Source organism: Cottoperca gobio, chromosome 7, assembly GCF_900634415.1.
Source record: "Cottoperca gobio chromosome 7, fCotGob3.1, whole genome shotgun sequence".
NCBI lineage: Eukaryota > Metazoa > Chordata > Actinopteri > Perciformes > Bovichtidae > Cottoperca > Cottoperca gobio.
Genome location: NC_041361.1, coordinates 11,442,358 through 11,469,916, shown reverse-complemented (window position 1 = coordinate 11,469,916; position 27,559 = coordinate 11,442,358). Strand labels below are relative to the sequence as shown.

The 27,559-nt window shown below is 39.6% G+C and overlaps 3 protein-coding genes across 5 annotated transcripts; 1 reads left to right on the top strand and 2 right to left on the bottom strand.

The window, feature by feature from the left end:
* Nucleotides 1–240: 240 nt before the first annotated feature.
* Nucleotides 241–12,361, bottom strand: mapk14a (mitogen-activated protein kinase 14a). Of its 2 annotated transcripts, none has more exons than XM_029435089.1 (12): nucleotides 11,899–12,361; nucleotides 8,926–9,055; nucleotides 8,693–8,751; nucleotides 6,250–6,361; nucleotides 5,999–6,028; nucleotides 5,324–5,371; nucleotides 5,116–5,230; nucleotides 4,941–5,012; nucleotides 4,098–4,177; nucleotides 1,937–2,015; nucleotides 1,576–1,749; nucleotides 241–1,460 (listed from the first exon to the last, which is right to left on the bottom strand). In XM_029435089.1, the coding sequence occupies exons 1-12, from the start codon at nucleotides 12,015–12,017 to the stop codon at nucleotides 1,396–1,398; spliced, it is 1,083 nt and encodes a 360-aa protein (XP_029290949.1). In that variant the 5' UTR covers nucleotides 12,018–12,361; the 3' UTR covers nucleotides 241–1,395. The 2 variants fall into 2 exon arrangements, with proteins under 2 accessions (XP_029290949.1, XP_029290948.1); XM_029435088.1 differs by lacking the exon at nucleotides 4,098–4,177 and adding an exon at nucleotides 3,583–3,662 and having other exon boundaries at nucleotides 11,899–12,360.
* A 503-nt stretch (nucleotides 12,362–12,864) lies between these two features.
* Nucleotides 12,865–24,582, bottom strand: elapor1 (endosome-lysosome associated apoptosis and autophagy regulator 1). Its single transcript, XM_029435407.1, has 22 exons — nucleotides 24,490–24,582; nucleotides 22,500–22,620; nucleotides 22,148–22,328; nucleotides 21,539–21,686; nucleotides 21,370–21,450; nucleotides 21,159–21,264; nucleotides 20,902–21,051; nucleotides 20,551–20,639; nucleotides 20,182–20,359; nucleotides 19,799–19,927; nucleotides 18,796–18,886; nucleotides 18,604–18,709; nucleotides 18,378–18,515; nucleotides 17,546–17,809; nucleotides 16,683–16,859; nucleotides 16,450–16,600; nucleotides 15,547–15,640; nucleotides 15,261–15,362; nucleotides 14,958–15,084; nucleotides 14,062–14,240; nucleotides 13,742–13,907; nucleotides 12,865–13,658 (listed from the first exon to the last, which is right to left on the bottom strand). The coding sequence occupies exons 1-22, from the start codon at nucleotides 24,574–24,576 to the stop codon at nucleotides 13,572–13,574; spliced, it is 2,952 nt and encodes a 983-aa protein (XP_029291267.1). The 5' UTR covers nucleotides 24,577–24,582; the 3' UTR covers nucleotides 12,865–13,571.
* Nucleotides 24,583–24,634: 52 nt separating this feature from the next.
* On the top strand, nucleotides 24,635–27,529 carry cfap276 (cilia and flagella associated protein 276). Of its 2 annotated transcripts, XM_029435411.1 has the most exons (6): nucleotides 24,635–24,729; nucleotides 25,578–25,649; nucleotides 25,993–26,106; nucleotides 26,197–26,312; nucleotides 26,818–26,924; nucleotides 27,130–27,529. In XM_029435411.1, exons 2-5 carry the CDS (start codon nucleotides 25,638–25,640, stop codon nucleotides 26,915–26,917), a joined length of 342 nt encoding a protein of 113 aa, XP_029291271.1. In that variant the 5' UTR covers nucleotides 24,635–24,729; nucleotides 25,578–25,637; the 3' UTR covers nucleotides 26,918–26,924; nucleotides 27,130–27,529. The 2 variants fall into 2 exon arrangements, with proteins under 2 accessions (XP_029291271.1, XP_029291270.1); XM_029435410.1 differs by lacking the exon at nucleotides 24,635–24,729 and having other exon boundaries at nucleotides 25,510–25,649.
* The last annotated feature ends 30 nt before the right edge of the window (nucleotides 27,530–27,559 follow it).

Genomic DNA, 27,559 nt, shown 5'->3' with positions numbered 1-27,559 from the left:
AGGTTTTTCAATGTTATGTTGTAGTTATTGAGTGTTTTGCTCAAGAACAGGACAAACAGTAAATGTGGTAGCACATCATGAATTTTCAAAATGCAAAATAATTGTGTACATCATTGTCATTTTGGTAAAATCATCCACATCATTTCATTCATTAATCATCAAGAGAAATCACAGAGGATTGGCACTAACTATAAAAACTTGTTTGGAAAATGGAAAATAAATAAAGTAAAAGAACCGAAGGTCTCTTAAAAATAAGTCTTTATTTTGTTAAACAAAAAGGACTGAAGATAGTAGTTACTCTGCCGGACTGAAAATAGTTTAAGGGATCTGTCGATTGTTGTTTATAAATATCACCTCCACAAAGTATAAATACATTTGAAATCCCTCTTTTACATTTAAGCGGTTTAGCATGACACTTACAAATTCTTGTAAACCAACAACACACTCTCGCAAAACGCACACAAAGTCTTTAACTGATGTACATACTAAAAGGGATTGCTTCATAACATAAGCACAATAAGTCAGAGATTTAAAAAAGAACGCACAGATATTTACATAGTTTTGAGTAGAGCATGTAACCTTGAATATTTTTTCTTCCTACTTAGGTGCCTTGTTGATTAGTACTGTCCTGAAACAGCAGAGGCTCAGATATTTCTGTATAGCCAAAATATGTATAAGAGTCTCACAGAGCATCTAAACTATCAAATAAACATTATGTGTGAAATTCAATTGGTGAGCACTGAAGGTCAGTGACTACACAGAACACTCTCAAATTGTCAAATACCTAAAAACATCAAATCTACTTATGTCACAGATATGAAACCCTCTAGAGTTATCTCTTTTTAAATATAGGAACAATTATCATAACTGAATCATTTTACAAATACACGTGACCCAGTGCTATATGCGACAGCTTGGCAGGGCGAGTGGTAGAATAGCATATTCCTTTTTCAATTGATGGACACAGGAGCTTATTCATAAATTACTCAATAAACTATTTAAAAAACACAAAACAGCACAGCTATAGGTCCAGGTGTTTCAGCATCTCAGTGTCACAGTGACGAGTCATCGAAGTCTAAATTTAAAAAAAATCTGAAGAATATAAAAGGATTTTCAGCTATTGGCAAGAAATGACATTTTCCAGCAACAGACCATCAACATTAGTGGTTCATAAATAAGAATAATGATAACTGGTCAAGCTCTTTCTTTCCCTGCGCTGATAACGATATCCTTACAAGAGCTAATTGTGGACAATGTTTTCTTGGCTAATAAAGAATGACAAAGGCTGGTAGGCACTCTGATACAAGTGTCTGAGAGTTTGTTTAACACTAATGCACACGTTCGAGGTTGTTACGAATTGTCGGAGGCTGGACTTGATTTGGGTAGCACGTCTCTTTACTCCATGTCGTCCTCCTCATAGATAGGTGGCTCAAAACTACACAACTCCCCGTAGGTTAATCCTGGAAGAAATGAGAAAATGTTCAAACTCAAATCCGGGTTCTTTTCTCAACAGTATAGCAAACATTAATACCTTTACAGTATTATAAAGACTTTCTGTGTAGAATAATGACATACGTTTCCACTCTACAATCTCCAGCTCGCGGCTCTCAAAGCTCTGGTCGTACGGCTCGGCCTCGGGCTCGTCGTCCGGATCGTGATACTGAGAAAAGTAGCCGTGAGCCAGAGCCTGGGCCGCTGTTATCCGCTTGTCTGTATCCAGAACCAACATTTTCTCCAGAAGGTCCACAGCTTTTAAAACAAGTCACACATGTGAACAGAGCTCAATCTCAAACAATATATGATGCATTAAACTATCCTAACTATCCTAAATACTAAGTGTACTGTCATTTTGTTTTTGAGAGTTTTGAACCAATAGTACTCAGAAAGAAGCCAAAACTATTTAATGGAAGAAATTAAATTTAAAAAGGTACATTACCTTGTGGGTTGGCACCAATGAAAACATCAGTAAAGTTCCTCTTGGGCATGGTGGGCAAGGAGGCGATGTAGTTCCTGGCCTGCGAAAATACATGCAGTAAATCAATTGTCAGCTCCCACTAACCGCAACATGTCGCATACATTAAGTACCAACTGTTTCGTAATGCTCACATATTTTCATGCTACTGAATCTGTTCAAAGTAGCCTCCTGCATCAAGTTATTACTGTTCACTTCTTGCATTTCCATGTACTGATGTGACTGATGTACACTGCATCACATAATCCTGAATGTATGCAAATACTATAACGAGTATGTCGGTGTTAAAGCTCAAGCTCTCTGCAGTATATTTAAGGCTCATTGTTTGTGTTTAACATACCTTCACTAAAAAAAAATCTTATTTTCACCCGTATTTTTTTGTCCCCGCGCAGCTAACGGTTGACGTATGCCCTGGTGTATTACGACGCGGATCAGTGCAGTTTACAGTAAACACGGTCCTCCTTTGAAGAGGAAGAGTCTATTTTTTTTTATTGCCCATGGCAGAAATTACAGCGACGTAAACAAAAATAACTCCACTTTTTATAGAGACATATTAGCGAGTTTTAGTTTTAGTTAAGTTTTTAGCTCCGTTTGTTTGCATGGGGTGATTGACTACCTGAAGTGAGATGCAAAGCAGTCAAAAGCAACTACACAGCTGCTGTGTGTAGCTTGCGTCAAACATATGATTGACAGCCCTGAGCTGTTGCCTCACAACAGCAAGATGTCTATAAAAAAACCAACGTGTAAAAGAAAAGTTTATGTTGGAGACTGACAATTATTCTATCATTTGGAGTGAAAAATAACATACAATATACGCAATAACATGTTGAGAGAAGCAAGACAGCAAGTTTCAAGAAATGTGCAACAAAAACAGAAAAAACCACAGAACAAAGCATCTTTCACACAGAAAGTGCCATTAGTAAGTACTGTAACACTAACAGCAAGTCTAGTTATTGCACAAAGTGCACGTTTAATTCTCAGACATTTTAATAATAAGCGAGTGAAATGACAAGCACACAAATGCCTTAACCACTTCTGGCAATCATTGTTACAACCTCATGCAACAAGCGTGTCAGACAGCCAACACACAATTACTGGGAGTAAACCGGAAAACTTAAATCCCAGGTAGAGGCCCCAAAAGGCCGTGCTGCTCCTTACAACCCACATGACCAAAGTAGTGCGAGACCAGCTGAGCGATGCTCTCAGTGTGGCGAACTTAATTGACTTTTAGGCAATTCAATTATAAAACAATTAACATAATTAAATCGTTAGAGCTGGGCGATATGGAGAAAATCAATTATCACAATATTTTTCACCAAATACCTGTGATCCAGCAATGTGGATAATGATTAGGTGGGTAAAAGTAAATAATAGATCATCAAGAACAGTCCGGTACTATACTAATGCAGCCTTTAAAAACAGGGAAAGCATCAAATATTACTGCTAATATTATTCAAGATGTTATTATGGAACCATTTTGGGGATAACAGTCAGGATAAATATAGTATACTAAGCCAAGAGCTGCGTAGCTTTAAAAGAAAAAGGTCCAGCAGTCCTTCCGCCCCGGCCTACGGTCTGGTCTAAAGAAAGAAACTGTGAATCCTGCTCACCTCATGGCTGGGCATCCTGCTTATTAGAGATGCTGGGGGCGTTCCTGTTAGACGCATTATCTGCTGAAGCTGGTTTATATCTATGAAGCTTGTGTTAAGGGGAGTATAGCGACAGAGCAGAGTTGGTTAAGAAGCTGCTTCTCAATCAAACACTGTGCGGCTAAACTCTAGAAGCACTAAAATGTTGCGTTGAGAAAAAAATGTAAGCCTTGAAGCAAAAATGTGACCTAAAAGAAGTTACGATTTAGAGTAAAAACAACAACACAATACTTTGCATTACAGTCAATCACCACTGAAAGCCAGAGCTGTCATAACAATGATATCATGAAAAATGTAATTCTTCTCAATTGTCCCAGTTAAAGAGGCAGAAAGCAGGTCTCACACCCACAAAGCTGAAGGCTAGATAGCATGCTGTCAGTCAGGCAACAGAAACACCAAGTTATTGCACAACAGAGTGGCAAGGTTGGAGCAGAAAACTGGTTAGAGAAAAACATTGCATTCCTTTGTGAACTCACAGTCTCTGAAGAGATTTTCATCAAGAGCTCGGGCCCTGGTGTTCCGACGAGCATCATGATTAGCTTCAACTGATCAATGTCTACCGGCACACGGTAAAGGAAGACCAGATGCTGGACAAGAGAGAACTTCTCATCCTCCTTGTGAAACTTATGTCACCTACAAACCATCTGTGATATTACATTTCACTATATTTACTTTCTATTTCACACATGAGATGCGACGAACGAAGAAAGCCTACATTTAAGTGTGCACACAGAGGAGGGAAAGTATTTGAAATGTAACCTGCAGGCAGCTTACAACAACACAACAGTGGAGGCAGCGGACAGCCCTGTTGTACACTTAACTTACAAGCGCAGCCGTTAGTATGAAAACATTGGCAGGGGGAGAGAAAGATAAACTAAATCTTGAGCACACACAGTGCAGATTGATAGGCTCATACAAAGACTGGCAGTTGTGCAGGCAGAAAGTGGACCCGAGCCTACGGTGCATACTGACGGTGTAGGAAGAGTTGAGGCACGCCAGTGGAAACATTACAGCAAAGGGCATGTGTCAAGACAGAGGGAAGTGTGGAAACAGGTACTATCTGTGTGTAAATTAAAAACACCACAGTCAGCGTTATGTTTGAAAAGAAAAGCAGAAAAAGCAAGTTTACGTGAGAGGACACAGAAAAGAAGCAATTGAAGATCAGTTTCTGCAACTGTCCAAAAACAGCAAACATCATTACTTCCACAACAAATGTCAATGTGCGTTTAACCGGTTTCATTTGTTATGCAAATGTTGTGTCAGAGTGTCTCCACCTATCTGAGCTCTGAACATACTGTTCTCTCGAATGAAAAGGATACGGTCAGTTCCAGGAAACAAAGTTTTTCCAGTTAGGAGTTCTGCCATTATACAGCCCACAGACCAAATATCCACTGAAACACAGAAGAGCAGGACACAAACATTAAGATGCACTCATCGGTCAACTCTTCTATCATGATGTACATTCACTGGGGAAGATATTTGTAATGTCTCTACCTGTCATGTTGTAATGCATCCAGTTCAACATGATCTCTGGGGCGCGATACCAGCGTGTGGCCACGTAGCCGGTCATCTCATCATCAGTGTGCCGGGCCAAACCAAAGTCCAAAATCTGGGAGCAATTGAAGAGCAATAAATGTGTTATATTCACATTTGTGGACTCAGGATAAATCGATGTTTTAAATGAGAGCAGCAGTTCACTGACCTTCAGCTCACAGTCTTCATTCACCGCCAGATTGCTGGGTTTTAAATCCTGAAGAGATGAAAGACCTAGTTATGGCTGTCCTCTATTTAAGAAATTCTTAGTCGACTAACACTCGTACGATTTTGTTGACTTCTCCACAAAGAATCATGCAAAAGCACCACTTTAAATATTGTGTTTACCAGAGACGTGCTCATTGCAAACGTCCACGTTGTTGGACTAACAATGGAATATCTTATAAGAATCTTGGAAATAAGTCATTTAGCATGAAAAAATGCTTCTTTTCTTTTTTTACTAATAAACACTAGGACCAAAACTACCAATTTGTCAACTAAGAGGGGCAGCACTAGAATGAATGTAATTTAAGTTTAGGTGAAGAGCATACTTTTGGATGGACAGTACATCTGAAATCTTGATCTAGATAAAAAGTCCTACTTTTCATGATTGAATGTATCCCTTCGTTGTAAACCCTAAAATAGGAGCATTACATCATTAACAGCGTGTAAAAGTAAAGGTCCTGTTTATGACTTCCCTTCCCCTTCGATGTTTGCACAAAGCACAGGCCAAACTCTGCCAAATGGAAGATGTCATAAACCCTGACACTTTTTTATTCTTTCAAATCGGGGTCAAAGACACAATGACATTTGTTTTCGGACAAAACTCAAACATGGCACTTACTCTGTGAATGATGTCTGCCGAGTGGATATACTGTAGAGAGATGGAGGAGAACATGTGAATTAAATTACACTATCATTTTAAAGATGTATTGATTTACCAGTACATATAATGTCAGAGGCAGTGCAGTACAATCTAGGAACCAATGATTCATTCAACATTTTGGGAAATAAGCTCATTCTCTTTCTTGCTGAGATGCAAGAAAGCAAATAAGCCTATTTCCCAAATGTCGAGCCATTTCTCTAAAGCCTCACCTTTAACCCTCTGAGGATCTGGTATATGAGGAACTGCACATGGTCGTCTGTGAGCTTCTGACATTTCACTATGTTGTTGAGATCTGCCCCCATTAAGTGAGTCACAAGATACCTGCCAATCATAAAAGTTTAAATAGACACAAATATTAAAAATGGCATGTCAATTTTTTCTCTCTTCATAAAAAGCCAGGTGGATATAAATGAATTTATTTGCACTTCCATTTTTCCCCCAGAGTTTGTTTGTCTGAAACTAATTTCCCATATGGCTGTGTGAGCTTAAACCGGTTTAGCTGCTACTTCTCTTCACTCTCCTTTCTCTCCAGAGGCACTGAAAGGCCAAGCCCTTCACAAATGGAGCGTCATTTAACAACATACCCAGTTTAATGGGACTGCATCAGTGGATAAATCAAATGTAATCCTAGAGCTGTTTAAAATGCCCAAACAACGCTTGTGAAAGAAAGCAAGAGCAGGGTGCTACAGCCAAAATACACAGAGCCATGTGCTGCTTCGTCAGTCTGCTGTTTAACAAACACACATCATGAATACTCTTCTATTCTCAGAACTTAAAATAGCACCTGGTTACGCTTGAACTTGAACAGACACCCTCAAAAGTTCACCCGCCTTGGAAAAAAAAAGGGATATAAATAGTGACCTCTGTTTTCCTCTCTCCTATAGAAACAGGAGCTCTGAGGAGCTAAAGCCACAGCGTTGTGACTCAGTCTGTATTTTTAGAGCCTAGGCAAACCATACTTACAGAACCTGCATATCTGGGATTTTTCCTAGATATCATAATGTGTTCAGAACATTTACAATGTTCCAGCAGATGTGCAGATAGAGACCCATATTTCCTTCTGACAGCCTGTAACTCAGCGTTTATTCTCCCCTCTTTCTTTTTCTGTCTATTCTTTCTCTCTCCCTCTTTCAGGAGCCCTGTCTCACACACACACACACAATCTACATGTGTGATCTTGTATTGCCTTTAGTGCTCCATGACATAATGCTGATCTGTGAGGATGGATCTCCATTTCAACAGCAAGCACAGCCTCCACTGCTCCGCTGCATGGGAGAGAAGCTATTTGGGGACATGACGTAGGGGGAAAAAAGGCAAACTTCAGCACACTTCACTTCTCTACATCCGCCCCAGCTGTCATTTTTTCACATTTCGCAGTAAAATGCATCTTGGGTGATCTGACAGTGGGCAGCTCTCAATACAGGCATGAATCCACCTGAATCACAACCCCATCTGAGACTGCGTATGTACTGTAGCATGCATGGAGGGTTTCTTGCAGTGTTTTATAGCAGAGGTGGGCTATTATGAAGTAAAATACGTGCTGACTGTCATGGGCAGTGTATAATACTTGGAGTTTCATCGCACATTATCTTTGGAATAATTAAATAAAAAACATTAACCTTAAGAGGAAAGAGCAAAGGTGCTATTTTCCAAATGTGGAAACCCTGCATTACAAGTACTATGTAGGTGACACAAATAACTTCACAAGTGAACATAGTTGATTATTATATGCCAAACTTCCTGGTACATGTTTTGAAGCCATTACATAAGATGGCACACCAAATAGCTACTGCACATCCTCATCTGTATGACTAATCTCAAATGTGACGCAGTATCTGTTTAGCAGTCATTGCGGTTAACCACTGTTAAAAATCAGGGAGCACTGTCTCCAAGTTCCTGGGTTCTGGTCTTGGGAGTTGACATATTCTCTTAGTGAGTAGAGTGGGTTTCTTCCCACACAAAATTACATGCATGTGAGGTATTAAAAAGCCAATTCTGTTGACCAAGGCCCTCAGAATTAAGTGGGTCCCCGCCCGGTACTGCACTGCCAACTCCAAAACTGCTACAAAATAGTTAGGATCAGTCAAATCTCAAGGAAGTATGAAATCAAAACTCAGAAGGGAATTAAAATCTGACTCAAAGTATTTAGTTGAGACACATTCTTATGTTGGGTGTCAACTAAAATCTGGCGTCACAATTTGATCTCAATACAAGTCTCTCAGTGTGTAGAGAAGAGAAAGAGACATTCCCCACATGACGGGGGAGGCAGAACGCTCGTCTGAGGACTGAGTCACCGTCTCGCTGTCCGCTTCTTCTAACAACCTTTAACACCAACAAACAATAACTACCTGTTTGCCAGCAAAGCAGGTATGTTTCACAAAGTCAACAAAGCAGGAAAGGAAGTAAAGGAAGCTGGTGGTGAAATAACTCTAGTAGCAGCCAGCGAGTGAATAACTAACAGAGTGGACAGTCTAAGAAATGTTCCAGTGTTTAGTCAGCTGGCCTGTCTCCAGGTGTTTCCCAGCCACAGCTAGGATTGTCTGCTGCTGCGACACTAAAGGCTACAGTTTGTTGAACACTGTTTAGAAAGCGTGTGTGTTGCTAAGGTGAACTTGGGATGCAGGTTATTCTAAACAAACACATTCAACTTACACATCAGTGAATTCATTTAGACTAGTAGCAGGGCTGAAGACATCTAGAAGGCCAATCACCTGCAAACATATGAAAACCACTGTTAACACAAAGAACTACAGGCAGCAACTAAACCCATAATTATAAGCAAATAGGCAACATAATAAGCAAACGCATTGTGAGGCATTGCATAAGCGCACACAAACGACTGTTTTTTATGACGGAACAAAGGGAAGAGAAACAAGTGTACTCACATTTTCGTGTTTCATGTGCTTCAGCAGCCGCATCTCTCTGTATGTTCTCTTGGCATGGATGATGGACTGAAAAGGCCGAGACAGCTTCTTCACAGCTATCTTCAAACCAGTCGTCATATCACTTGCAGAACTGTTTAAACAAAAGTGGGCAAATATGTAAACATAAATCTCAATAGTAACACTACTTATATTAGGGCTGCAACGAACGGTCCGAAAATAGCATCCATCCCAGTTTATAGATATTCAGTTTACTATGGTATAGAACAGAGAAAGCAGATTGAGAGTAATTGAGTGTCTGAAAACAGCACTTTTGCATGAAGAATTCCTTTAATGATTCATCGATTAACAAAATAGTCGCCTTCGCCTATTATTTTTCTGTCGATCGACTAATCGATTAGTCAACTAGTCGTTGCAGCGCTAACTCACTACAGTTTTTTGTCAGCATGAACGGCTTTAAAGAATGAAACCTACAGATGGGTGGTGGTGATGGCCAGGCCAGCTGTTTCCCCCTGTTTCCAGTCTTTATGCTAAGCTAAGCTAACTTGCACTGAAGCCTCATATGTTTGTTTGTTTTGGTGGCCTAGTGGTCTAGTGGTACGCCTTCCAAACAAAACACTAGAAGGTCGGGAGTTCAATACCAGGCTGCCACCAGTGTACCCCTGAGCAAGGTACTTAACCCTGAGTTGCTCCAGGGAGACTTACATTGAACTAAATACATTGTACTTAGTTCAATGTAAGTCGCTCTGGATAAGAACGTCTGCTAAATGACCTGTAATGTAATGTAATTTAACACTTTGAGCTTGAAATGAAAAGCAAGCTTGTCATTTTTAGGCAGATGAGGAAAACAGTTTGGTCTCAGAATGGGCTGAGTTTGCTCTCTAAACCAAATAAGGTGCAGTAAGAGCTTCTGAAGGCTGCGGAAAAGGGCATCATCAGCAGAAAATGTCACCTCTCAGCAGATTGGTAGCAGCCCTGCCTGCAGTCTGTCCTGCACTCTAAAGGCTGACTGTCTCTAAGCCAAACCCAACACTTCCTCCTGCTCGGCTCACCTAACCAGTCACAGCCAGTAGTGACTACAGCTGGGACCCAGAAACCAGCATGATCAGGGACGCAGCAACATCACGTGGTTGAAGCAGAAATATCCAACATTTTCCATCTATATCAACCAACACCAATGTCTTTCTGTCTTAATGTGGGTGCACATGTGTTAAGATATTAAAACATGCACTATGCATAATATGTTCAGCAACAACTACATTAAACCTTACGGCTGTGCACTTACATTATGAATAAACTTACAGTAAATGTAGTCCATCCTGTAAACACAGACAGTATAAGCCAGTGTCCGGTTTAGAAAAAAACAATCACATTCAATGCACTGGTAGTGAGCGGACAGTAATCTGACCAGCAACAGATTATCCTATTGCCCAGCAACAGCACAGCTGTCCACTCCCATTTGCAAAACAAACATCTGCCCACTAAATCAAGTGTACCGCTGACAACGTCGTGTCCTAGATAGTATCAGCACATTTAATCACCAGACCAATGCAAAGGGTCTATCCTATGAAAGCGAACATTTTTACCACGAAGCAGCCTTAGGAAAATCTACCTCACCAGGAAGGTCTTCTACACAACTCATGAGGAAAGATCCCATCTCCACTGTAAATGCAAATGACTCCGTGCTGCAAACGTGTTTATCATTAATGAAAACATTCACTTGCCTAGAAGATGAGAAGTTATCAAGATGTTTTCATTAAGGCTGGAAGACGTATTGAAATTATATTTTGATGAGACTACCTATCATTTAGGATTTGTATGACCAGTAAAGTTGGAAGTATTACAGTCATACTACTGTCAGGACTAGCAGTTAGGACTGCAACTAAACACTTATTTAATTATCGATCTGTCAATTCTTCTTACAATTAATAGAATTATCATTAAGACTATAAAATATAAGAAAAACTTTAACAGACTTTAATGGAATGAGGTATTGTTCCTTGCTAAATTACGTCAATCATTGATCAAAACTGTCAATGATTTGTTTGTTGATATGCACATATCTGAGTTCATTAAACTATTCAACATGAGTTCAAATAAGTTTGAAAACATCTTTCTTTTGGACACCTTATCAACACTACTGTTTACTCTGAGACATTATCAGATTATATTCAATATTTATATGAAGGCCCCAATCATTTAAATATGGTCACGTCGTCCATATGATAGTGAGTAATGGTAGTGACTAAAATATTTGCAATATTTGTTATTAACATATATTTAAGTGCATGAACAGATTTCATTATTGTGCTCACTCATTCGTAGTGCACAATATTTTTGTTTGCGTTCATTGTTATAACTATGTTTAAGATGCCCTTTCGTCACATTCGTCAATGAGACTTTTAACTAGTTAAATAATATATATATGCACAGTAGAAACTCCGCACAATATCGTTATCCGTTAACCCCATCTTTACTTACTCGGATTACATCACCTGTTGGTGGGATTATAAACTAATAATGTAAATTAAAGCTCTTCTTCTAAACCAAATGTCATTAAAGAAGCCCCTGGAAACAGGATGTGCAGCTACAGTGTGTAATTATAAATAATCATTGATTAGTCAGTTCTGTGATCGCAACATGCCCAGTGATCAGATAAAGACTCACGTACTTCTTCAACAGTTTAGTTATTGTGAGTGAGTAGCTTCCTGCAGTGCATTTCTGTACATGCATATGCAGTTACACAGGTTCAATACAAGTTTTATAAGTGGTTAATACGAGAAAAACAACAAGTCAACAGGTTTTCTTCTTGAAAGGCACATCGTGGCTCCACCTTGTTAGCCAACAATCAGGACGAGCTAACCTAACTTTAGCATCTGCAGCACAGGCCCCGTCTAAATGAATGGAGGTTAAATTAGGTGACCAGGCTACAAACAGAAACGCGTTCACAAACTAACATAGTACAAAGTGATTTACCACACGGATCCGTAGGCGCCAGAGCCAACCGGGGACAGGCGTTGGTACCGCTCCGGGACTTCCCATATCGTCTTGTTGACCTCCTGTCGATAAAACTTGGGTCTCTCTTTCTGCGACATTCCTGCAGAACAACTGCCGACCACCGACTCGACTTTCTGCTCCGAGGTGGGCACTCCGAGCCGTGCAGCTCAACTTCCCCAAAGTTACGAGAAGAGAAGCTGAATTAAACGTTTCTCGTCGTTGGATAACTTTAAATAATCGAAGGCTACGGCGCAGACCTCTTGCGAAATGTTGCAGAATCACCGTCTGCTGAATGCACGTTTTTAAATCTTCTTCACGCTGTTTGTTCCTCTCTGCTGCTTTCAGACAGCTCCCGAGATTTCACCCCGCTTGCAACACGTCGCAAAGTCTCGCGAGAGATAGCAACATGGGACAGACGAGTTTTACAAGACGAGGACAGCGACTGAAACCCGTGTTGCTTTCAGGTGCAACAATACATCCTTATTTATAATATGATCACGTGTGTTATGTAAAATCGTAGTATGCAAAGTTGCTAGTATCCATAGCTGTCAGATAAATGTAAAATTAGTAAAAATAACAATATTACATTCAATTGAAGTGAAGAGATAAAAAGTAGCAGAAAATGAAAGCACTTTAGTGCACTACTTGAGTTATTCTTCTTCTGTTATATTTCACTATGGTGTGATATTGATGTGATACTTGTTGAGGAAAAATAATTTCATACATCCTTGGAAAATTGAGAAACATATTGGATTAATATCCTGCTTTTCTGTTTTTCCCTGTTTAATTTAGATATCATGACATGTAGATGTACAATATTTGATTAAATATAAAGCATATATTACATGTGCATGTGAGTTACAATTCACCTTGTATTTTTCTTAACTTTACCAACAACCACAAAAATACTTTTAAATACATATTTTTTTAATCAAAGGCACATGAAAACGAATTTAAACATTTAAAGTAGTAACAGTATTATATGATATAGCCTACGTACTGCGAAGAGATGTAATTATTGTCATGCTTTGTATATGATCTTACGAAGAACACCTGAAGGTAGCATTAGATTATTACTATATATTATTCTTAATTTTCTAGAGATGCACATTTGTTGTTGTTTTTATTGTAGAAAATGTCTTTACTTTACAATAAAGCAAGATTAAATCATAACCTTAGGCGCAGCAGAAAATGTTCTCAAAAGCAAGTATAATTCACATATTGCCAAAAAAAACAATAAAAACTGGATGGCTGATCTAATAAAATAAAATAAACAGGATAGCATGATAAAAAATAACAATGAAAATGAATTACACACTCACAGTCATGTCAAATGTACACAGTCTTACACATCTACAACAATTGTAACTTCATTAACAGTGTGGTTCTTAAATAATTTTGAAATACACCATTGGGCTTTGAAAATTCAGAAGACTTTCTATTGCAATAATAGATTTGGCAAATAACACTAATTATATTTGTCGTTCTTTGCATTATTTTAAAACTCCTTCAGTAAGCCTATATCGTTTGTAATAAATAAAATGCTTTCAACAGCCCATCTTTGTTTTCTGTGACTCCGTCTGTTGAAGCTGTTTATCTGTAGTTCAGCATTTCCTCCGTACTCTGGTAGAAGGATCTGTTCATCCTCTGAATTAATCGTCATCAGAGTCTTCATCCTCTCTTTGATGGCATGAAGATGATGATTTAAGTGGAACTGAGTCAAATCCATCTGATGACCTCTGAAAACACAAAGATAATAACACAAAGCATGAGAAGTTGCCTTTTAAGTAGCTCAATATGTGTAAATGAAGAGGTTACTGACCTCTCGGGAGAAGGACCTAATTTTGGTGAAGAAGGATTTCTTGGTTAGGTCCATGAGGTCGTCTTCTGCATCCTCTCCCTCCATTATTGCACAGCTGTCTGCAGTGGGAAGCTCACACTCTTTATCCCCAGAGCTCATCATCAGCTTGGAGTACTTATACTGCAACCTGCACAAAGAGTGACAGAAAATGACACATTGTCAGCATAAATTACAGTCACCTCTTTGGACATTTCATACTCTTAGCTTTAATCTTATTTACTAGTATGACATATCAATGCTTCAACAAACACCAGAGGAAATGTGAAGCTCAGCAGTCTCACTTGCGTGTCTTCTTCCAGAAATAGCAACTAATACAGACGAGCAGCACAGCAGCAATCGTTCCCGTGGAAACACCAAATTTGAGCCAGAAATCCAGAGTCACACAAGCACTGACTGTTTGTGCTGGTAGTGACTCTCCTCCGTAACACTGCAATGGCTGCTGCCACACATAGGTGGTTCTCTGAAACACACACACAAATAGTTAGATTGCCTTGGGCACATCTCAGTTGAATGGTTATGTTTTCAGTATTTTCCTTTCAGGAACAATGAGCTTTAGAGGTGTTGGTAGCCGGACTTTGTTACTGTTTGACAGAGCCAGGCCAGCTGTTTCCCCCTGTTTCCAGTCTTTATGCTAAGCTAACTTGCACTGAAGATTCATATGTTTGTTTGTTTTGGTGGTGGTGATGGCCTAGTGGTCTAGTGGTACACCTTCCAAACAAAAACACTAGAAGGTCGGGAGTTCAATACGAGGCTGCCACCAGTGTACCCCTGAGCAAGGTACTTAACCCTGAGTTGCTCCAGGGGGACTGTCCCTGTACTTAGTTCAATGTAAGTCGCTCTGGATAAGAGCGTCTGCTAAATGACCTGTAATGTAATGTAATGTTTTGTTTTTATGTCAAACACTGCTTACAAATGATACATAAAAAGTATTTTTTGGCACTTTGAGCACCACAAGCTGAGTGCCATCTAGTTCCATTATATTGGAGAGAAGGCAGACATCTCTACGGCCGATATCTTCAACACTTCGCAACACACACCAAAACAATCTAGATTGATATTTGATTATGGGGTGGACTTTTCTCTCCACACAACACACATTTGTGATGGACCTGTGATGGGTTTGTGTGTGTTGAGAAGGGAAGATATTTGTAATTATTTTTTGCTTGTGCAGTATTACCTGTATTCCCTGGATGCAGGCGCTGACAATCTCTCTGTAGTGGTTTTTTGTGCAGAGTGGACATGCATGCTGGCTCTGCCACAGAAGGTGGAAAGTGCAACCATCACACGTCCCCTCTGAACATTTACTGTGGAGGAAAACACAGATAAGAGAGATAATTACAACGTTCACATGAAGAAAAAAATCTCCAAGGACTTTGTCCACAGTTCAGATTCTCAGAGCTCAGTATGTGGCATGTAATGGCTGTTGTAATACACTATGTGTGCCAAATCAAATGTTGATCTTGGTCACAGTGAAAGATACCTTGGCAGCGTGAAGTGGTCTTTAGCAGTCACTGTGGGGTTGCATCTCAGTCTGATGGTGGCTGACCTGCCTTGTTTACAAGCCTTAATCGTCTCACTGGACCTGGAAACATAAAGGTCTTAACTTCCACTATGTGATACATTTGAGATTCTGCATTACATTTCATACTTCAAAAAATCAAATGTAATATAGTTAGACTACATAGACTACAATTAAAAATGTGTACTTGAAAGTACCCCAATAGATGAATGCAACACATTAAAAGACACGTTGTGATCTTATTTACTTGTAATAGAAGATGACATCTGGCAGGCTGGACGTAGAGGGAAACAGCCATTTTGGGGAGGAGATGTTACTCAGGGTCGTGTCGGTGGTCACACCTTCAGAATAAGAGGACACAAAGCATATTTATCTGATATATGACATGCACACGATGTAAGTCAGCAGTTCAAACTAGCAATCCCACAAAGCACTGTATATTTCGACCATGGATGGATTACTGAACGAGCCTACTGTGCAAAGGCCCAGGGGCCCGAAGTGTCAGGGGCTCTCTGGCCTTCACCTAATGTCACTAACAGAGACGCGTACCAACCAGGAAGAGACTCAAAACGACCATAAAGAAACATAAAATGACAAAACAGCTGCAAAGTCAAAAAGAGACTTGGAACGACTATGTAAAAGGGAAAGACACAACAGAGCGGCTTAACAGCTATAAAGTGTGTGTGTCTTGCTCCTACTATCTGTAGGAGAGGTGGTGGGTCATAAACCAAAATGTGTGCTCATAGGTGGTGCAGATGGAAAGGTCACAGGATCCCCTAAATCATTCAGAATTATCCTCTAGGAACTATGAATGCAAATATTTAATGGAAATCTCTCAAATGGTTGTTGAGACAATTCATGAAGTGCTAAAAGTAAAAACAATTGTACATTAGCAGAATGTCTCTTATTCTGAACAACCCCTTAGATTGAGCTGGTGACGACATGTTAGATTTGAAAACACTGAAAAAATAAACTGAAATAGTTTAGAGCGTATCATTCAGTCACAATTTAGATGTGATCCAACATCCCAGCAGACCTAACAATATATAACATAAATGGCAATGTGTGTTGATATCATTACTAAATTTGGTGTTGAAGGAAATCTTAGAAAGACATCATCTTATCGTTGGTTGCAGCATTGACTCCATACCGAGGAGTGAGTCACCAATGATGAAAGGCTGGGTGGACACCACGCTCTGACTCCTGATGTCCGAGGGAACCACAGTGGACTGACAGACGTAACCTTTGACCTTTCTCCCACTCTCTGTCACATTGTCCACACAGGTAGCCGGCACTCTGCCCTGTGAGAGAAACACAGCAGGTTTTAAATACAACATCACACTACATTCTTTACAAAAAACAAAAGTCATCACGGCTTCTTACCTCTTTCCCACACAGACCCAAATTAAAGCGATAGAAATATCTCAGGCCTTTGCTGGTGAAGCGGGGGCTGCTGTGGAAGTCTGTGACGTTGGACAGAGGAGAGAAGTCATAGTGCAGCAGCGCGCCTCCTCCCGTCTGTACGTCCAGTGCACAGTCACTGAGACAAGCTGTGTGTGCCTGGAGGATGGAGAGTATTGTGTTTACAGTGGGTGTACTGGCTGTGGGAAACTCAAATAAGACAACTGGGAAATGCAGATATGTATCAGCTGGAATATAGAAACATGTGAACACCTTATTCTGCCTGATGTTACAGTAGATTCATACATATTTTAGAGTTATTATTATTATTTTTTATTTCCTTTTTGATGTTTGAAGGCTTCATCGTGTGGGTCAAGATATAAATGGGAAATATTTTAAAAGAAGGCAAGTAAGAGGTAAATTGCAGACCAACATTAATATTTTTATTGTTGATATATGAGCTTCAGGTTTTCAGAACTGTGAGTGTACAATAAAGATTTATTTCCAGTAATGTCGCCAAAGACACCCAGTTTGTAATCAATCGCTCAATCACCATTGTGTTACCTACTTCAGCGATAGATAGTGGATTGTTTTTTTTTTTGACCAAACAAAGTTAAATATAGAGAGATTTATAAAGATTTTAAAAATCTGAAAATCAACCTTTAAAATCTCCCAGTGTGTATAATTTATGAATATTTGTAGAAAGGTCGTTCAAGCCCCTAAATCCCAGAAAAGAACACAAAGGACATAACTTCTGTGTCCTAAACAGCCCTGCATACATTTACTCAGTAGTAGATTTAGTCAGAAATTTGTATTTTCAGTGCTAAATATTTTGCTCCCATCACCTTGTTTCTCTGTGTGTTTGGTCCACACTGAACACAAGCGGCCTCTCCGACAGGCTGGTCGGTCCTGATGAAGCTGTTTGGTGGGCAGCTCTTACACACTCCTGTCCCACTGACCATGTAGTGTCCCGGCGGGCAGGGAACACAGGCGGAGCCGGCGTTAGCGGAGCTCAGGGCACAGCGGCGACACTGAGAGGCCACACCTCCGATCACATTGGTGATGTGGATGGAGAAGATCTTTGCAGAATCAGAGCTGAATTTCCTCTCCTGAGGGAAGAGAAACACAGTGTAGTGATCGGTTATGCTTAAAGGAATGTTTTAGGATTCATGTTCTCATGGACATTCAGACTTTTTCAAAGTGGACACACAGCTTCTGACTGCCCTCTAGCGTTCAGTGCAATAACTGGGGGGAAACTCACACGATCAAAGCAAAGCAAACATGATGTTAGAGCACTTTTGTATCATCATTACAGCCATAACGTGTAAACACATTCACAGTATATCTCATTAAAGTTCACCAAGTTAACTTTAAAAACAAAAATTGCACCAAGGGAGAAATGAAAAGAAGAAGCAATGGTAGAGACAAGAGTAAAACAATATACATGAATAAAATATACCGATATAAGCACAGACATAGAGTGCATATTACTGAAAGCTATAAAGCTGTACCATGAAGAGAACTCCAGTTGTATTAATTGAACAAGGATTTTTGCACCAAACCCTAAAAGCTGCATTCTGGACATGCCAGTCGAGTAAGGAGTAAAAAAGATACTGCTGAGAAAGTGAAGCTTTGGGAAGGTCATAGATCAAGAGTGATATTGGGGATGAGTCTCACCACGTTAATTTCCTCTGTTCGTTGAAAAGTCCAGGTGAAGCTTGCGGTGCTGTTGCTCTGGATCAGGTAAGAGTACGACTGTTTGCTGTTGCTGCCTTTCCAATGCTCCACCACATCATTATTGAACCGGTTATAACCCTGCAGAGAAAAACACTCATTTCATAAATACCTATACTCGTGCGGAGGGCAAGCTTTACTTCTTTATATGTTTGAATATTCCTCTCACCGCCAGGAAGTAAAATGTGCAGTTAGCTGTACACGTGGTCTGAAAGACGAATGTGATGCGAGACATTTCACTCCTCTCACTGTCTTTGGTCATGGACTGAGGCAGCCTGAGGAAGTGATATTTAATTCAACTGGGATATAGTTTATACTTATATAAATGTTTAATTCCTATAAGAAACACGTATGACTTTACCTGTATCCAGGGACATTGAGCGTGAGCATCAGGTAGTCTGTGTCCTGATCCCCGGGGGTGGTGTAGACATACTCTCCAGCCACCTCCCAAGCTGCCATTACAAATAACATTTTTAAAAACAGTTACACGCTCTGATATTTGACTTCTAGCAAAGCAGACACAAACAGTAGTTTAAGTGGACATGCGGCATCTATTAAATAACTCATCATCACATTCAATTCAATTCAATAGGCTTTATATGACATTCGACATGTGTTGCCCAAGCACAATAACACAATTAATGAAATTTTTAAAATAAATACAATATTAGTTCATAGAAAAAAAATAGATAAATTAAAAAGTAAATGAAATAAAATGATATACAGTATATATAAATAATGTTGTACTATTATATTATATATATAGTATTGGTACAATTTCAATGCGACTTCATTTTAACAATGCAAGACAAACAGAAATAATTAATATGTCTATCTACTGATAATAACAGAAAAAGATGTTAATAGGGGTAATATCTAATATTCTATATCTATAATTAACAACCTAAAAAGAAGATGATGTGGTAAGTGCATTTATAAATGTCTGTCTGTCTATGTCTTAGAGGTTGTTTCTTTTGTTGTGGCATACTTATACTGTAAACAAGGATCAGAGCATAAGTAAGTGCCATGAGTAAGTCTGAACGTATACGTTCATTTTGGACAATAGAAATAGAAGTTTGACAAAATAACCTTACAAGCTTTTGGATCTTATTTTGTCAAACACTGGGTATTTTGTGTTGGCTATTTTATGAGATAGATCCTGTTTACTCTCTATCCCTCTTTGTCCTTAGCTTACACTTTTCTATAACAGAAAATTAGTTTTTGTATGCTCAGTTGTGCTATTAGTGATTCAGTTACCCTTCTGCTCTGTGCCTCAGTGTATTTATTATGATGATTATTAAATGAACTGCCGTGGTGTTTGCCCTCTGCCTGTACACTGCGTTGCCTAATATTAAGTTTCTCACCCGTGCTTTGTTCAGAGCCGCCGAACTCTCGACGGAAGGTGGAGCTCTTCATGTTGCTCGGCATCGTGTTCCACCATTTGTACTCGAGACCCACCACTGGCTCCGTGCCAACAGGGCACTTAGCACAGGCTGTGAGCAAATAATGTGTTATTATGTTCATGTGTACTAAAGAACTGGAAAATAAACATCAGACACAGTCTTATATACTTTTCATCACTCTGCAGTCAAGACATCAATTTTGGTGATTTTTACAGCAACACTTTCATTACTGGGGGAGTCTTTTTCTCAAAGGTTGTAAATAAGCTATTATTATCATCTTGAGTAAGGTACACATGTATGACATGCATGTAAGATAGAGTATGAGGAGTGTACTGATTCTGCACCTGTGCCGTTTGAGTGGAAACCTTTGTTGCAGGGTTCACAGGTGGAAGAGTTGGTGACAAAGAAACCCGGGTTACATGGAGGACAGGTTTGCATCTCCCCTGATGCGGGCAGCGTCACTGCTCCTTCAACACTTTCACTGCAGATCCTAGGCTCGATCCACTTGTACATGAGCTGAGTCTGAGACGCACAGCAAGCCAGACATGAATATGTGAAAGAAACCACCAGATGGTCTGTGGCACACAGGCAATTCATATTTAAAGAAACCTAATCGTTACACCAGATGGCTGTAGGCTTTTTTTCAAGGTGAAATCTCTCTCTGTGTGTTCACCCCTACTGAACCTGTATGTCATGTCATTTTTCAATATTACCTTTCCCTCAGAGTCACAGGGAGTGTGGGTGTAGAAGTAGTCACTGTTTGTACATGCAGGTCTCGGTTTGCAACTCCCTGAACCCGCCTCTGGAAAAATAGAAACCGAGACAAGGGGAAACGACAGGCAGGGCGGGGAGGAGGGGAAACACGGCTCACATTAAGATCCAGAGATAAGACAAGCCTCACACTTAAGCAGTAAATGCAGTATTTGCATACAGACTGCCTTGCATGTGTGACAACATGCAAATACAGAATAATAGAAGTTCAGACGTATCTACGAATTGAAGAGCGTGCCGGTCAATGATATGACTCGTGTTTGCAGACAGCTTTGGAAATACAATATACAGACCTGCATATTTGTCTTTTTCACACTGACGGCAAACGGTGGCACCCTTGTTGGCGTAGGTATCAGCAGGGCAGGGGGTACAGCGTGCAGATCCTGCTTTTTCATTGTGGCTGCCAGGTTTACAATGGAAACACTCTGATGTGTAGGCCACCCCTGCAAGAAAACCATCATTCGACTTTTACTCATTAGCAGGAAAAAGTTGAGGAGTGAACAAATGTTTAAAACTGCTGCATGCAACAAGCTACAGGCGATATATCTACCTGAGATGGCAATGTTTCTTAACAGCACGGGTTTGACATCACTGCCCTGCAGAGTGTACGCAGTGGTTCTCCAATACAGCACGTTGTTGCCGGTGTTAAGCTCAACCTGCACAGAGTGAATGTGGAAAATGGGAAAGGAACAAAAGAGAATTGTCCAGCAAATGACAACCAGAAGCCAGCAGGTGTAATGAAGAGCTACACTCAGACAAACCGTGTATTTGCTAAAGTTGCTCTCAGAGATCTGCATCCAGCGGCTCTCAGAGTCTGTAGACTGACACTGGTCATTCTGAACCTACAGGAGGGGGAGAAACGAGCCAGAGGTTATACAATATAACTGTAGGTGTCTTTGTCAACATCAACAGCTGTTTTAAAACACTTACAAAGAACTCAAAGTAAATGCTGTTGTCAGGGTAGAAATATTCAAAGGACGCAGTTCCAGGTTTCTTCAGGCTCACAGCATAGGACAGCGTTGCAGTGCACTCATCTGTGTTTGAGGCGACGTGATCACCCTGTGGTGTCCAGGTTGAGCTGCAGAAACATCAGCAGCAGAAACAGTTTGATGAGCTTCTTGAAACTAAGAAAAGGTCAGATTTGTTAAATGTAGGTAGTAGATACTTTGCAGATTTAGATTAATAATACAAAATATAATAAACAAATAAATGATGATGTATTATTATAGTTTAAGATAAGACTTAATTGATCTCCGGGAGGAAATACACAAGCTACCCATCAGTATATAAAGTAATTAGTATGAGCTCCACCTTTAACACATTAACAACAATTATAATTCAATTATATAATATATATTATTTTTTTAAATGGGCCCGTCTGCATAATGTTTACTTTTCTGTTTTGTACTTTAAGTATATTTCAATGCTAATACTTTTGTACTTTTACTTAAGTAAGATTTTAAATGCAGGAGACTGGAGTTTTTTCACAGTGTGGTATTTCTTTCACCGCTGAAAATAACACGTGAGGGATATACTAACTTGGAACAGTCTGTGTGGCCATCCCCGCCGTTCGTGGTCACCCCGAGGGTGACAAAACCCGACGGCAGGCTGTCCCACTCATCAAAGGCCACACCGGTGCCCAGAGAGAAGCTGCCTGGAGCACACTTCTGACACTGCTGCGACTGCATGTCAAGGAACTCCCCCTCGCTACAGGAGAAGGCTGTAAGAAGAAAAAGAAAGAAAGAGAGTCCGCATTGGAAATATATCATGGAGATGTCGACACAAGAAGAGATAGAAGATCAAATGCAGCAATAATTTTATATTTACATATTAAAGCTGTGATACAGTTTGAGGGTGTGCATAAAATGAGCTGTAAAAGTCGGACACTCACTGCACTGAGTGCCTTTCACTGGATCTGGGAGGCCTGTGCATGTTTCGGCTTTGTTGGGAACGGCCACTCTCCATCGTGACCCGAGCACGTCACACTCTGTGTACTCAAAGTGATAATCTGACTGCAGGGACAAAACACAGGTGTTAGTTTCACACAGCTAAAAATGCATTATATACATATCATGAATACATTAAATAACTTGTATTAATACATAAATATTAGGGCTGCAACTAACAAATCTTTTTTGTGTAACTGGCATATTATTTATTTGTTTGGTCTATTAAATGTAAAAGATTTGTGAAAAATGTCACAGTATCTCAAAGTCCAAGGTAATGTATTCAAATGTTTTGTTTTGTCAGTCAAAACCAAAAAATATTCAGTTTAATATATCAAACAAATCAAATCAATATTTGAGATGATGAAAACAGCATTTTCTGCCATTCTTTTACGAAACATTACTTCATTGATTATTAATCGATTATCAAAATAGTTGAGGATTATTCTTATTATCAATTAGTCGACCAATCGTTGCAGCTCTAATAAAGATACAAGTCAGCATGCATGTGAACATCAAATGGAGTTGTTATTAAAATGATGTCACCAGATTGTTTTATACCTCTGGAATTTATTTTCCAAAACCAGGCAAGCCTCCTTTCCAAATAAAAGTCACGGCTTATATTTGCCCAGGAGGCTGTCTCACATGTTGTTTTTATCTCACTCAAGGATGTGCTGCAACTCTGTACCAGTAAAACTCCCTTCAAGGTTTATTTACTTATAGCCAAGGGGGGAGATGCTGATTTGTGTAATCCTTTTGTAAACATGTAGCTTCTAGTGTAGTCGCAAGACTTTTGAGACAGCAGGAGCTCTGACTGACAAACATTGTCCCACCCGTAATTGTGTAATTTGGGATGTGGCATAAAGTTGATCTGACACCTTCTGAAAGTAGTTGTGAGAACTGAGCGGGCACATTGTGTAATCATGGTCAACAGCAGGCTGTTATATTTCAAGGAACTAATCCAAACCCACACGCAAACTTGTGGGATTAATAGTTAACAGAAACAAAGCGGCAGCAGCTCCTCTAGGTCTTCAATTAGAGCTGCTACATTAGCTGTGGTTGGGGTATCAGATGAACGTGTTTGGGTCGGAGGAACTGATGTAAAAACTGGGGATGTGCTGTAGCCCAATCGCCTCCTTTAAACAAACATGAGGAAACCAAGGCAACAGGACATAATGGCAGCTGTGCCTCATGGTCAATGGACTGGCATGGAAACTAATTCACCTCCTTCCTCAAATCATCATCACCTATAAACCCATTAATCTCAAATTACAAGACTTCAGGTCTCCTGTGATAACTTTGCCCTTCTCTGATGCCTTAATTCCACACACTATTACGAGTATTATCAAACTGTATTTGTTATGCAAATTAAAAAAAAGATATAGAAGGACTGAGGAGAGCACGGCAGATGATGTAACAAATGGAGGTTCTAATAAAACAAGTGTGTGATAACTATGAAAACACTGAAGCCAGCAGAAGTGAAGTGACTAATGTATTGTAATTCAAACACTTGCAAGCGAAACATATGTTACTTTCCCACTCACAATATGTGAAGGAGGCCACCGTGTTTCAATAGTCCTGCTAAAATCAACACTGTGGGATTGTGCTGATTCAAATGGCCCATTAGAAAATGTACACTTTTCTTTATTTGTATTTAACTTAAAGGGCTAAAGTCAAACAAAGCACTTCAACAGGTTTCCCTCCAGTATCAGACATACAGTAGGTCAGCCATCTTTTAACATTTTCAGAAATGTTGCATGTAGCATACGATACTCTATTTAAATTACATTTGCACCTCTGCTGCTCATCCATAAGAAATGTACCTGATAAAACCTTAAAATGCACAATTGACACATATGAGTAAGTTTAGCTTTGGATGGGTTGAATAGAAGTGTATTAACAATAACAATTTATTAGCAATATTAATCTCCTCACCTCTTTGCACATGGGCAACTCCGCAGAGGTTCGTGCATAAAGCAACCACAGTAAAAGGTGGCGCAGGTGTATCGGGCCTCGCTGCATCGTCGCCTCCTGTCAGTGCTGAAGTGATGGAGCCGGAGCAGCAGAAGGTTGACCTGCACCCTCAGGTGCTGCCCACTCACACGCTCCCGCCGGCGTCTGGAGGCGCGGCTTCAGTCTCAGCGGTGAACAAACACTGGGAGGCGACATGCTCTGGTGTGTGTTCTTACTCTGAATCATCTTTTAATACCTGACTGTTGGAACACAATGGGCGGACTTGTAGGCTACTTTACCTGCCATATGCTAACATTATGTGGATGTTTAAGCTACTGTAGAAGTGCTCTGTACTGTAGAAGTCATTATCTGTACACATAGTTATAGCGACTGATAGTATATACTTAAATCACTCGGTTTATAAAGAACATGTTTCTATATGTTGCACTTATGTAGCACTTCAAACTGGCTTATTTGAAGACAGTGTTCACTTATACGATTGTACCTATTTGAAGCTAATGTACTTACAAGATTCTTGCTGGTCGGAGTTGTATCTCCATGATTGTTTGCACTTTTTGTACGTCGCTTTGGACAAAAGCGTCAGCTAAATGAACTGTAATGTAATGTAAAAATAAGCTAAGCTTTTGGAAAATAATGAAACTTGTTTTCTCTGAAACCTCTGCACCTTTGTATATTTGCACTCGTGTATTTCTTTTTTAAATGTAATTGTATTTTAGTATATTCCACAAATTATCTTCATATGTATTTGTATCACTTATATTCGTTTTAGTGTGTGCTGTTATTGTTATTTATCTGAATTTTGTATATCATCCTTTTGTCAATGAAAAAGTAAAAAAAAAGAAAAGAAAAGACAATAATAATAATAATTTACAAACATTTCTGGTTCAATATCGACCCCGTGACACGTGGGAGGAGGGAAATATTTGCCAACACTCGTTTTCTTTTGAAAGGTTGAACCGGAAGTTTGTAGTTGCTAAGAAACGTGGTTGTAAACATTCGAGTGAGACTAGATAGAAGAGCAACAACAACCGAGCTTTGTGTTATTAAAGGTCAGGCCGGGATCCTTTCCCCTTCACAAAGTTTACTAACGACTTCAGTCTCAAGGCTTCATGATGCAGCAGGTGGGTTCTTCTACATGTTTCAATGAACATCACCTAAAGTTACACAATTCTGTGTTTTTCTTGTCGGTTTAATACTGTAAGTGAATAACATATGTAACATAACAATATGCTGATAGGCTCCTATTAACCCTTCTGAAATATTACATGGGACCTTAACAAGTTGATAATCAAGCCTTGGGAAATCAAATGATGGCCTTCAAACAGAAATAGAAAAATACAAAATATTTCTATGCAAATAGCGAATGAAAAAAAGTGTATGTGTTCACTATAGAGCTGCAACGATTAGTAGACTAATTGTTTTTTTGTTCTATTTTATTGTTGGAATTCCTTTCCCATTGATCAGAGGAAAGCATACGATAGACCAACTCACCTCGCTCAAACAGAGGAACCCTGGAGTCGCCTCCATGAAACAGCCACTTTGGCCAGCTCCCGGCGGACTGTTATGCATGAGCGGCAGGTAACCTGCATAATGGTGACCATCACTTATGTAATCAGAAAACATTTCAAGAAAAGTACTTTGAATGCACCACTGTTTTCTTAACATCAGGCTCCAAACAACAGCCTCGACTTCCATCTAAAGTCCGTCTACGATCACCACAAGGACATCTTCTGGGGAAAGAACCAGACGTTATACCAGAAGGACACCGTTTCTGAGGACCAAAGGTGGGTGTTTGTGAATTTAAGTTTGTGGCCTGGCAGTACGACCTCACTGTGTTGGCAGTGGCATCTCAGGAGTCTAAATCAATCATGTTATTTATCAGATAACACTTTATTTGGATAGTCCGCCTACAAATAGTTTAGAGAGTATTTCAACAATTTAGCCATCTTGCTTTGTCTGTAGAGGTTTAACAAATGATCTTTAGTGTGACAATTCATGAAAATACTGTACCTACATATTCACAGAATATTTGAGTAATATTTACAACTCACTTAAACTATGCTAATTTGTTTAGCATAGGTTGAGTGAGTAGTTCAAGTACATGTAGCTATGTTCCTGAACTCTCACATAAACTCTATAGATAATCTGTGAAACATCTTAAGACAAAGCAAAGCAGTAGAATTGTTGAATCTCAACTAGTAAGCTGTTGAAATGTTACAAATACTAAACTATTTGAAGGCAGACTATCCAAATAAAGTGTTACCATTCATTTTATATGTCAATTCACAGGAAGCAGGAGCACTTAAAACAGGACATGCTGGAAAAGGAACAAGAGCAAATCAGAGTGTGGGTGGATCCACAGAGGTGCTCCGTTTACAGCATTAAGTGAAGCTCAGGTAAAGTTTTAGTACGATCCCTGGTTGTTGCAGCAGTTGTCTGTGTGGATACATTAACATTAAGAAACCTAAAACTTTAGATTCAAATTCCAGACCGATAGAATCTGACGCCAACCAAACCCACTGATTCTGGGGAGAATCTGGCTTTGTGTGGAGCGAGGTGTGTCCCAAATACCAATACAATGCCCTTTCCCCCCCTCCACAGGCTTTTTTCAAGCAAGGGCTACACCAGGGAGAAAGATGGCAGCTTCTATTCAACGTTAAGCTTCCAGTCCTACTATCTCCAACTGCTACCAACATGAGAGCTACTTAAATAAAGGAGTTCCTTCAGTGAATGTGTGCCGCTTCCGTTTATCCAAACACCAGACCTAGAAAACTGAATGTGGAAAGTAAACACTGTGAAGAAAGATGCCTTTACACTGATAATGTTAATGATAATGATAATGTAATGTAACCACAAACACTCAATAAACATGTTGGATACATGAACACTGAGCTCCGTCACATTACTGAGATTTTAGTAGTAGATCTGTAGTGAAAGTACAAAAGTAATTTTCTGCTGTTTGAAGATTTTACTTTGCCCCCATATGTCATACACATGTACAGTGAGCGCAATGACACAAGTAACAAAGGTG

Coding starts and splice junctions, on each gene's coding strand:
- cfap276 (XM_029435411.1), top strand. Junction 26,107..26,196: donor CTGTTATGCATGAGCGGCAG/GTAACCTGCATA, acceptor TCTTAACATCAG/GCTCCAAACAACAGCCTCGA. Junction 26,313..26,817: donor ACCGTTTCTGAGGACCAAAG/GTGGGTGTTTGT, acceptor GTCAATTCACAG/GAAGCAGGAGCACTTAAAAC.
- elapor1 (XM_029435407.1), bottom strand. CDS start 24,576: ATGCAGCGAGGCCCGATACACCTGCGCCACCTTTTACTGTGGTTGCTT. Junction 21,687..22,147: donor GGCCACACAGACTGTTCCAA/GTTAGTATATCC, acceptor ATGTTTCTGCAG/CTCAACCTGGACACCACAGG. Junction 14,241..14,957: donor CCTGCATCCAGGGAATACAG/GTAATACTGCAC, acceptor TGTGTGTTTCAG/AGAACCACCTATGTGTGGCA.
- mapk14a (XM_029435089.1), bottom strand. CDS start 12,017: ATGTCGCAGAAAGAGAGACCCAAGTTTTATCGACAGGAGGTCAACAAG. Junction 5,372..5,998: donor CGGCAGACATCATTCACAGA/GTAAGTGCCATG, acceptor TCATCTCTTCAG/GATTTAAAACCCAGCAATCT. Junction 1,750..1,936: donor CATTGGTGCCAACCCACAAG/GTAATGTACCTT, acceptor TTGTTTTAAAAG/CTGTGGACCTTCTGGAGAAA.